Here is an 11,892-nt window from a genome sequence, read left to right on the forward strand (position 1 = left end):
GTGAATTCAATAAATGACCTTGTATACATATTTAAACAATTACCATGTTTGATCTTCCTCAGTCTGCTGCAGCCTCTTAACATCTTGATTGATTCCACTCTTTATACTCTTTATACTCTTTGGTTCTTTCGGTAAAGTCACGTAGGTATAAAATAAATCACGACGTTTCGGGCGCAACACAAGCGTCCATCATCAGATGGGAAAGCATGGTCAGCTGCTGAGGCAGACTGTTTTAAAAGGTTTGAAATGGGTGTAGCTCAAGGGTTATTGTTTCCACTGTAACAAAATAATTATGTCCCTGCATAATAAGTGCTATTTCCTAATTGCTGATGCCTCAAAAGTACAGAGAATAGTTATTATTCCCCACAAACTTTACTTTTGTGACCAGGAGAGTGATATTTTGAAATGTATCTATTTTCACTGAGAAAACGTGGTGTGCATTTGTGTTTTTCGTCCACATAAAGTCCTGGTCACAAAAGCAAAGTTTGTGGGGAATAATTGCCATTTTCTTTAGTTCTTTCGGTAAAGTCACGTAGAATGAGAATAAAATAATAAATTGATAAAATAAAATAACACAATAATATTCTCACGACGTTTCGGCCACAACACAAGCGACCTTCATCAGGTGAAGGGGCGAGACTGTCTGGTAGGACAGCGCTGGAGTGAAAGAGCCACGTTCAGATCACGGCCTTTAAGCTGTGTGAGAGGAACAAAGCGCCCTCAAATTTCACACAGCTTAAAGGCCGTGATCTGAACGTGGCTCTTTCACTCCAGCGCTGTCCTACCAGACAGTCTCGCCCCTTCACCTGATGAAGGCCGCTTGTGTTGTGGCCGAAACGTCGTGAGAATATTATTGTGTTATTTTATTTTATCAATTTATTATTTTATTCTCATTCTACGTGACTTTACCGAAAGAACCAAAGAAGATGAATCATTGCAGTCACGAAAGCTTTAAATCGAAAAATTGCCATTTTATATACTTTTTAGGCATAAGCAATTAAAAAGTAACACTTCCTACCCTGGGACAAAAATCGTGTTACATAGTGTTATCTTAGTCTGCACCTTCATTGAGGGGTCGATGGTCTGGGATGTATGTTGCACTTCTTTCGCACCGTACATAGCCAACCGTGCTTATTGGAGGTGTAGGGGAAGGAAAACAAACTAAACACAAAGAGTAGTTCTAATGAAATTCGTTTTCAATCTAGATTTAAAAGTGCAGTGGCTTCCTCATATTGGACGGAAGAGCATTCCAGATGGCCGCAGAAGCACATCTGAAAATGCGCGATGCAGTGACCATCTTTATTCGATGGTTAGTCAAAAGCCCCTGCGCTAATGGTCTCGGCCTAGTCGGTCATGCATTGGTCTTTAATGGGTTGTCTTTGTCATGGTTATGCTTGATGATTTTGGCCCACTTTTATTCATCGTTGTAACTCACACTTTTATATATTAAAAAAACTGTCAACCGATATTTTCACAACTTATGTATTACAAAACCGCTTTTGCATCTTAATTGTTCCGTTCTGTAGTGACGGTGCCAAGAGAGCTGTGCCGTTCATTCCGCGGGACTCATGTTTGTGCTCATTCCATCATGTAATAGAGTAGAACCCCTCTTAACGAACACCCCTGTTAACGACTAATCGCTTAACGACGGGCCTCCATCGAGCCCAACGTGTTTGCTTACTAACCACATCCCCCTGTTAACGACGGGCTTAGGACGAGGACGCGACCGCCAATTTCGGCCAATCGGCGAGCTCCAATGTGGTCTGACCAGGCCTCGGCCAATCAGTGACGTCTATCCGTGAGCGTTGGGACATTGTTTGCATTCAGTGTCTGCTGCGCTTTGAAGTGGAAACATCTCTTTTGAATTCTTGGTCTACTGTATTTCCTATGTATTTCCTATACTCGCTTAATGACCTAATCACTGAACGACCGGGGTTCTACTGTGCGCGTGGTGCGAATTGACCCCTGATGGTGGCGTCGTGCGCCGTGTGTTGGGGACAGGCCACGGGATGGGACCCGGCCCTGGCGGTGGGCGTGGCATGGGCCAGCCCACCCTGCTTATCGCCACCTCCCCCGCATCTCCGAGCACCAACAGCACAGCGGTGACCGTCGGGGGTAGGACCAGCTCAGGTGAGACGGGAATACAATTTTCGCGCTGGCGTCTACGATGGTACAACCGTCATCTTCATTCGGCTTGTAATGATGCGTCAATTATTTGACTGATGATCCATTCTTACGTCGACGCTATGTGCCTTGAATCATGCGCATGAGATTGAGCTTTTTTACGATTGTATACAAATGATTTTGGAAATGTAATATTTGCGATTATGGAGTGAACGAAACTGTAAGATGGCAATCGAATGACAATCCCCAATCATGACAGTTCATCATATCGCTAGGGGAGTGAATCATTTTCTGCCTAATCATCGTCAATAATAATATATTTCTTAATACAATTATCGTCATCAACATCCGGTATTCGCTGTTAATAATTAGCAGCAGCAGCATCATCATTCATCGTATTGTTTATCATCATCACCATCACTCGAGGCACCTTTCACGATCATATTCCCAAGCAATAGGCACACTGCCGCATTGCCCTTTTTTTAAACGGAGGTGGTTTTCCTTTGGGCCTTAAAAACTGCGATGCTCCCATTGAGCGATGGTTGACCAGGTGTCTTCAATTCCCACACAGTTTGGTGAACACACACGGGCCTCTGTTGTGTCGGTAATGCCTTTGTTTTGATTGCCCATGTGATTTATTTTGAACTCCCATTGTTTGCGTCTTGCTGTGTCTGTTCTGCAGTCACAGACAAAATATCTGGCAGGGAGAATTGTGCGGTTATTTTAGTTTCGACTTTTTCCATCCGATCATCACGGTTAATGCTACATGTCCACAACAAAGTTAATCAGCAACAATGAATGGCCAAGTAAAAAAGGCAGGTTAAAGTGTACCTTTGCAGTGTATATGTGTTCAATATATAGCTTCAAGGATTCAGTTTATGTTGCGTGTGTTATTTATATATATTTTTGTTGAATGTAATTGCATTTGTCTCATCCGAATGTAACGATTTTGTTTTTAGTTTTTTGGCACCGAAATATTGATTTCAAGCCACGCCTAAACCAGTTTATCACGTGGCTTAGAAACTTATTTTATGACGTCATAGTTTGCGCTTTGCCCAAAAGCTCAGTTTTGCTTTGGCCTCGTAAGCACCACCGATCCCGACTACCCTCCCTCGGCAGGGTCCAGCTGCACCGACACGCAAGCGGGCTCGTGCGTGCAGCCGACGCTGATCCGGCACCAGCCCCCGCGGAGCCGCCCCACCTCCATCACGACGGCGCCCGCCTCCCCGGCGCCGGCCCGCGTCATCGTCACGCAGCCCAACACCAAGTACACCTTCGAGATCACCGTGTCGCCCAACAAGCCGCCCGCCATCTCGCCCGGCGTCGCCTCCCCCACGTACGAGGGCATGGGCATCCTCGACCGGCTCGGCAACAGCAACGGCGGTGGCGGAGCCGGTGGCGCCGCCGCCGGCGCCGCCGCCGACCCCTCCGCCCCCGCGCCGGCGTCATCGACGTCGGCGCAACCGGGGGCCTCCGCGGCCGTGACGCAGCCCTCGTTGGCCGAAGCCGCGGCCCTGGGGATGGGGGGTGCGGTGGGGCTGGCGGGGGCTGGGCCGCCGCAGGCCGGAGCGGCGAGCGTGGTGCCTGACTACCAGGGCAGGGAGAGCTATGGCTCTGACGACCAGGCCTACACCCAAGGTGAGTTTCGCGCCACCTTAGCCGCGTACAGCTGTCATTTAATGGAACACGCAGCCGTAAGCGCAGCAGCCAGCTCTCCAGCTTGTAGATGACCCCAGTAAACTGACATTAAAACTGCTTTGAATAAAAAAAGTAAAACCTCATTTTTGCTTTAGCTATTCCAACCTGGGCATAGCCTTTAAGACTTTCATCGTTTTCTTTTGATCAAGGTAAAAGTTCATTGGTTGTACATGGTCTAACGTAAATACATTTGATACCTGGTTTCTTCCAGCCAGTGTGAGCCGTTACTTGAGACTATACAGGGAAAATGAAGTGCTGTGACCGACAGCTGCAAATGGTATTGATGAGTGGGAGTCGGTGAAAGTGGAGTGGGAGGGCTTCTAAGAGCAACAAATAACCGTGATGGAAGAGAGATGGCAGATTGACAACAGAGTCAACATAAGAGCATGGATCACAGGAGATTCTTACAGCACTTAAATCATCCACATCCTTCTTTCATTCACAGTTACTGCCCACCTTCTCAGCGTCCATTCATTCTCCACTTGCTGCTGCCAAAGCTGAGAGAAATCTAGCAGGGCATTCGGCACTAGCAGACCTGCAGTCGTCTTCCAGCATAGCAGAGCAGCGTAGCACAGGTTGTGCTTCCAAACACCGCGGTTACATAACGGCTCGTGTTTATTTAAGCGCTGTGGAAAATGAAGACGCTTAAAACATCGTGCAACGTGCCTGCCAGTGCCGTGCTTAAGCCCCACCTTGTTATAGGAGCCCAGTCCATCCATTTTGATGGGAAGAGCAGCCAACAGAAGGCTCTTTCCACTATTGACTAAAAAAAAATGTCCTACCAATATCACAGGAATGGGGACGTATTTTGTCGTGTGGCCTATGAGGAGCAACTATTTAGAGATTCAGTTGTAAATGATGTAGCCATTCAAAAAATCTTTGTCTGAGCATTGAAGTGCAGGTACACCCATCCTGGGCCTCACATGTGTATATGGGACAGTGCCAAGTTAAACGGCGTGTGTAGTCGCCACAGTCACACAGGAGAGAGGGTTTTATTTTCCGCTAGCATTAGGTATTCACAGAATCTTCCACGGTTTGTGTAGATCTGGTTAAACGCTGCCGGTTGTCTCAATAGAATATGGAAGCTGGGCAGTGTGGTGATGGTGAGCTCACTGATGGGTCATGCGTTGTGGAAGCCGGGTAGTGTGGTGGTGGGCTGGCTCATCAGCTGTTGGGCACATTGCCTGAAGCCCACGAGATGGTCTACACCGTTTCGATGCTGAAATTCGCGTCACGCAGAGTTTGCGCCAAGTGTTTCCAAAACATCTTCAGAACATGGGGACAGTGAGGCATAATGCTGCCGTCACAAAGCACTGTTAGTGGACGTTGTTGTTCATGGAGACTAGGCATGCGACATTGCTTCTGCTCATGATACATGCACCAATTCATGCATCGAAGGAACATCTTGTTTTGATTTGCCTCTGCTGTCTTATTATTGCGTGTGATTTCAGCAGCCGCTATAGGTGCTGCGCACTAACCATATTGGATTAGAAAAGGTTGGATTATTGAATAGATTAATGACTCCGAATCATGAAGATTCACAGAAAAAATGTAGGGGTGTGGTGGGAGCGCTACAAACCCGGCGACCCGAGTTCATTTTCCTGCTCACGGCCAACACCAGTGATGATTATCTTAACCGGTCCTGAGCCACCCCTTGGTCGACTCTCCTTCAAATGAGTACCTGTGTGCGCTCTGTAAACATCGTCACCGGGGAGACAAAGGCGGCCGGGCGTGGTGCTGACGACACACGCCCTCGTATACCCGTGCTGGAACTTCATAGGTGCTCGCAAACAGCACGTGCCCCAAAAAAAAATCTTTGAGGCTCTGAGGGACTGTGTGGTGGTGTTTTCTTGGTGCAGTCTGGGACTTTTTTTGTTGTTGTTTTTGCTGCCTTGCCCAATCTTGATAAATACAACTAGTTGGGTGTTTATTTCTATTTAGTGACTTGCATACATTTTTCTCTATTTTTACACTCCTATTTCTCTTATATTGTTTTGCTGTTGTAATTTTCTGACCCACCCCATGCTGGACATTTGTGGAAAAATGAGCTTCTCGCTCATTGGATTCCTCCTACGGTCTAAATAAAGATTCAGATTGCTGATTCTGAATCTTTTTTTGTCCTCCGTGCGCATGCCCACATCCCCCAACGCCTCCACGTCTGGCAGCGCTGATGCTGCACCAGCGGATGCGCATGGATCGGCTGCAAGAGGCGCTGGGGGTGGAGCGCGGCTCGCTCGAGACGCTCAAGGCCGAGGTGAACGAGATGGAGAACGTGCTCAACCAGCGGCGCTTGCGGCGCGCCAGCTCCTCCATGCACTCGCCTTCCGTGAGTGATCGCCCTCCTCCCACTCGCTCGTTCACCCCCCCGCATCCCTGTGTAAACTTTTTTTTTAGCAGGTGAGGCCCACTTGAGGCACGTAGCTCTTTTTTTCGCAAGCGACCTGGCTATTGCAAATGAAGTGGCATATCGTCGCGCGGAAATTTATAAAAGCCAAATACTCTGGACCAGGGGTCGGCAACCTATGGCTCGCGAGCCAGATGTGGCTCTTTTGATGACTGCATCTGGCTCGCAAATAAATCTTAGCTGACATTTCTTTAGTTGTATTGAGTGTTAAAAAAATATTATATGGCTCTCACGGAAATTTATTTTAAAATATGTGGCTTTCATGGCTCTCTCCGCCAAAAAGGTTCCCGACCCCTGCTCTAGACGTACGTTGATTCTAAATGTGGAGGGGAAAACACCGGAGGACCCGGAGAAAAATCCATGCGGCCACGGGGAGAACACGCAAACTGCAAATATACAGCAGGCGTCAGGGTCAGGATCGAACCCACTCCCTTCTCCATACCAAGCGATGGAGATAACATCTCGCCACTGTGGCGCCTTTCGCCACCGTCAAACCACAAACGAAACCGATCTGTCGCGCTAATCAAGCCCCCTCGTAGAGCGGCAAGTCTCTTACAATCACCCGCATCCATTGCGACAGACCCCACGACACTGCGCACACCGGGGCAGCCTGGAAATCGGACGCTCTGTTCACAAATCTAAATACAACAATGGCCACTTTGAATTAATATGTGGATGGTCGATCCTAATCATCCGTAATTAGCTAGCCAAAGCTCGGGCCCCACCGTTAAACATAACACGCGCCAACGCATCCTTTTAGCAGAGCACCTGTCTGGCCACACCGCTCCCTGCACTTGGCAGGACACCCTGGATATGGGGAGTGGTGGGGGAGGTTCGGGTTAGGGATGGGCTAAGGGGAATAATTGGGGAGGGGGATGGTAAGGGGGGTGGTGGTGGTGCTGGTGGTGGTGGTGAAGAAAGGAAGGAAGAGGGAGGGAGGGCAGCAGCTGTGCGTGCTCTTAGGCAGTGCTCCTCAAACCGCTCGCATTTAAACGGCCACAGTCTCTGAGGCCCAATTACAGGAAAGGCAAAGGCTGATGCACATGACCATTCACTACCTGCCGATCACCAGTCGGTGCAATCGGAACTGTGCGTTCTGTACTAAAATATTCAATGACCCTATTTAAAGATTCAATTACCCTATATTTATAGTACTCCTTTTACTCTCTCAGAGTCCATATTCAGCCTACTCCCATAGTGTCTAATATTGTTTAATAAGTACTGCTGAATACACACCAGGTTTACACCAGGAATCAAGTGCTTTGCAGACAACGGTTTGTAGGTCACATAGGTTCGTGAAATTTACACACAAGCAAATATTAAGGTTACCTATATACCCTTAAACAGACTTTTGGGGCAAGTTCTGTTAACGAGCACCCTGTAAGGCGAGAAACGGCACACGTGGGAGCTAGCCGAGAAATCGACACACAGAGAAGTGTGACATGAGCAGCAGCAGGCGAGGATGAGACCCCACCCGGACACCGTATCCCCGTCTCCCGGATACATAAATGGAGGTTGGGGGGGGGGGGGGCGGGTTACGGTGCCACTCCTGCAATGTTTCTGGAAACTCAGAGGTGCCGGATTGCAAGGGTCGAAACGTGGAGCCTCTTCCGGGGTAGGCAGCAGTGCCACCACCACCACAATTAAAACTTTCGACAGTTGTAAGGAATGGTGATGGACTTTATACACGAAAGCCTCAACGAAGTCAAAATAATATACTTAGGAGGGTCCTGCATTGGGGAAACACTGGGTACCTCGAGAAATCCCCCGCACATAAGGAGACCTCGTACTCAGTTATCTGTACAGACAGAGTCAAGAATCATGTTTCTGTACTGCCATCTTCTAGCCACATCAGCTCAGAAAATTTGAGAATTTCACATCTGTTTGATTAACCAACCCATTCCTCCAAAGCGTAGGATCATAGGCTTGCCCCATGTGTTGGTGTTATTGACATCGCCGCTGGCGTATTTTCGCCGAGAGCTTTTGAGCGACGATCGCATTTTTACCTCTGTGTTGCAGCTGGATGACATGAGCAAGCTGCGGCAGAAGAACCGCCAGCTGCAGATCGATATCGACTGCATGACCAAGGAGTTCGACCTCTGCCAGGCGAGGGGTGAGCAAGTGCCTCTTACTGGCACTGCGATCTCCCAGCTGCTCGATCTGCCCCCCCCCCCTGCCCCACACATGACCCCCGACCTCCCCCCGACCCTCCACATGCATCACGGACACAGTGATTATTGCAATTGAAACCACCACGAGAATCGCCGCCGTGCTTTATTGCAACAGACTTTTTACGTTTGTTCGTTCGTTCTTTGTCATAGGAAAGAACTTTAACCCGGATACCACCTTGAGTTTTTACAAGAACCTGGGCTACCAGGGGCAGGTCGGACCTGTCCCTCCCAAAGCCTCCACTCAAGGTGAGTGGCTCACTCACACAGCTGATGCTCACATACGGTCACTTCTCTAGCTGGAAAGCAAATCAATAAGGGGGCTTTTCTCACGGCAGCTGTCGACACGCTCCAATCCATTATTTTTTATAATGGAGCGTGGCTGACATCTACCTATAACAAAAACTGGACTTGGCCCGCTAACTTTAAACCTGTTTTTTTATATATATATAGGCGGCCGTCGAGGGCCTCCATTGGAGAAGTGAGGATGGGTGGTCTGTGAAACACCGGGCTTTACCATAATTGGCCAAAGCCCACTTTTAAGTTGTCTTGAATAAAAACTGATCTAGCAATAGGGGCTTTTGCCATGCCCACATGGCCACACCGGACCACCGAGAAACCCTCCACAATTCTGCTTGTCCGTCATTTCACACACTCCGAAACCGGGCAGCTGTCGACCCCCGTGTGAGGGATTGTCCTGCACCAATTTGGTTCCCAAGCAGCCGTGGGCAGTGGACTTTGGGTGAAGGGAGACACAACTCACAAAAACTCAAAACATTTCTAAGCGCGTCGGTATGAAGGCCGCGTGTTCCGCGCTGTTGGACGTGGATTTGAAGCTACGTTCACGAGAAGAGTCAGGTGGTTTGTCTCAGCACTCCAGTTATGGTGCTGCATTGGCAATTCGATTAACATTCATGGGAGCGACATCGGAGTGATTTTACATACGTATGTTCATCTTTTTTTCGCACCGTACGCACCCAACCGTAATAATCAGAGGTGCGCGGCGGAAGGACAACGAACTGAACACAAAAAGCAGCTCTAAAGAAATTCGTTTTCAGTCCAGCGTTTAAAGTGCGTGGCTCCAGTGGCTTCCTAAAAACGCCGCACGATGATGTGACCATCTTTGCATCGACGTTTATACAAAAGCCACTGCTTGGGATGACCGGAGTTTATGCTCCTTGGCGAGCTCGGCAAGGCATTGCGGTTTATTTGTGTAAAGCACTCCTGTGTGCAATGGGTGCGACCTCGGGAGAGCGCCGAGCTGATGCATCTGAGCCGGGTTTTCACGGTCTCTTTGCTGCGTGTTTGTGTTGTGCCCTGTGTTGTTTGGCATTTCACTTCATGTGCGGGGAGCTTCTTCAAGGGGAGAGGGGAGGTGTGGGGTCTTCAGGAACATTCGTTTCCTGGAGAGGTTTCCAACACGTGGAGCAAAACGTCAGACGTCATTTCGAGCGGCACACAGCGCAACCCCAAAACACATCGGCGTGCTAAAGAACACAACCGCGCATACCTGCACAGCGGTGCTCATTGTGAAAGCATCAGACTATTTTAGGACAGCCGTAGTGAACGTAACCGCGAACGCAAGAAGTCTGTGGATTTTTGTGTTCCTCGTTCTTTAAGCGTCCAGATGGAAACGATGAGTGTCCACCGGCGCTGACGTTTAACGTGCAGCGAGCGTAACATTCGGGGGGATGTGTTGCTCTTTCATTTTATTCGGGTCACACAAATGCAAAATCTCCCTTCTCACTTGCGCCTGGCCTCCTTCCTGCTTTTGTCCCGTAGGAAATAGCTTTTTATTTTCTTTCCCCTCGGCTTCAGCTTAAGCATGCGCCTGCTTTTATCTTGCCGTTCTGATCCATCCATCTGCTTTCCCCTTTCCGTCCGCCTACCTCCCGCCCGCCCGCCCTCCTTCCCTCCCTCCCTGCCTGCCCCATTTACCTCCCCACCTTCCCCCCTGTCTGAACCGCAGACTCCCTGAGCACTCTAGAGAGGGAAGCTCGAAAGATCAGTGTCACCGCAAAACTTAAGGGTGCACAAACGCCTGACTCTCCGGTGATTAAAGCGGAGGGTGGGTACGCATGGCTGCTGCACCACGCTTGCCTGTATATTTGGAGTTTGTATGTCTCTCCCCGTGATCGCGTGGATTTTTCTCCGGGTCCTCCGGTTTTTCGCTCCACATTTAGAATGAACATGCGTTTAGAGTGTTTGGCTGATATACATTTCCACGTGATAAACCACATCATTTGAGCTGTCATTTGTGGCTGGGTCACTTCTGAAAAAGAGCTATACTGCTCAGTGGGCCTTACCTGGTACAATAAAAAATAGTAGCAGCTTATTAATCAGTTGGGGTGTCGTCCTTCCTTGACGCTGTCGGTGTTACGACCTACCCCCCCCCCCCCCCCCCGCTGAGCATGGCGATGAGGTGTAAAGTAATGATGAAGCGGTGTGAGCATTGTTTTTAGAATCCTTGTTATCACCTGCTGCTCTGAACGTACAGGGGGGTGGGTTACTTTTATTCACGGTTGAAAACGATCAATGGGAAAAAAAAAACATGGTCTCTGTTTTCTTTAAATAAATGAGTTTGCTGTCGTTCGTTTCTCTTGAAATGCGATTGGCATCGGTGGAGGATGTAGTTAATGAAACGTATTGAGCAAAGCATACAGAGAAGTCTATTTAGTTTAATCCGTATTTAATTGTTGGACAGTGCTTGATTTATTCACGTTGCCATTGATTCCCCTTTCTTTCTTGCAACTTTAATGCAGTCTTCACCTTACTCAAATTGGTCTTTGAGTAACTCTAACCTTACTTGCACCTGCAGAGTACGTAAAAAAACACTGAAATACTCACTGCCCATCATACTGTTCTCCGGTACTCTTATTACCAACAGCAATAAGGATACATTCTACCACATAGGCACGCAACGAATGAACCCCCCCATCCCCCCCAAAAAATTAGATTGCTTATCACGATGCGGGATTATAATTTGAATACATAGTTTAATTGTGGATTTGTAAATGAAGGTACAATTATATTCTTGGTTCTTTCGGTAAAGTCACGTAGAAGGGAAACAATAAAATAATAAAAATACATAACAAAAAAATTATCACGACGTTTCGACTGCAACACAAGCAATCATCATCAGGTGTGAAAACCACAGCAAGAAAAGTATCTTTATTGTTTTATATTTTTATTTTATTGTTTCCCTTCTACGTGACTTTACCGAAAGAACCAAGAATATGAATCCCTGCAGTCACGAAAGCTTTAAATCGAAGGCACAATTGTTTGTTTTTACCCATACAAATGTGTACCTTTTGTGTTCCTCATGTTTTCAGTCTCGTTTGTTTCATCTCGTCTGCAGAATATCGTGTTTATCCTTGTCTGTACCCTCGTTTGTTCTGTCTCGTCTGCACTGTCTCACGTGCACTGCGCCGATTGTGCTGTCTTGTTGCACCTGCCTCATGCTATTTGAATGAACCAAAATCAATGGGCTTTTAATGC

The 11,892-nt window shown here is 48.0% G+C and overlaps 1 protein-coding gene across 5 annotated transcripts in view; it reads left to right on the plus strand.

Moving 5' to 3' along the window:
• Nucleotides 1-11,892, plus strand: part of TAB2 (TGF-beta activated kinase 1 (MAP3K7) binding protein 2) — a 62,942-nt gene that overhangs the window by 47,298 nt on the left and 3,752 nt on the right. For 4 of the 5 annotated variants that reach the window (XM_076074973.1, XM_076074974.1, XM_076074975.1 and 1 more), the window contains 6 exons: nt 2,002-2,130; nt 3,244-3,762; nt 5,988-6,148; nt 8,246-8,339; nt 8,548-8,643; nt 10,364-10,462. In XM_076074973.1, the coding sequence (XP_075931088.1) occupies nt 2,002-2,130; nt 3,244-3,762; nt 5,988-6,148; nt 8,246-8,339; nt 8,548-8,643; nt 10,364-10,462 (1,098 nt within the window). The remainder of the gene's footprint in view (nt 1-2,001; nt 2,131-3,243; nt 3,763-5,987; nt 6,149-8,245; nt 8,340-8,547; nt 8,644-10,363; nt 10,463-11,892) is intronic. The other variant, XM_032973561.2, reaches the window with a different exon arrangement.

This window comes from Petromyzon marinus, chromosome 51, assembly GCF_048934315.1.
Source record: "Petromyzon marinus isolate PM22_M1 ecotype Great Lakes invasive population chromosome 51, UKy_Petmar_22M1.pri1.0, whole genome shotgun sequence".
Taxonomy (NCBI): Eukaryota; Metazoa; Chordata; class Hyperoartia; order Petromyzontiformes; family Petromyzontidae; genus Petromyzon; species Petromyzon marinus.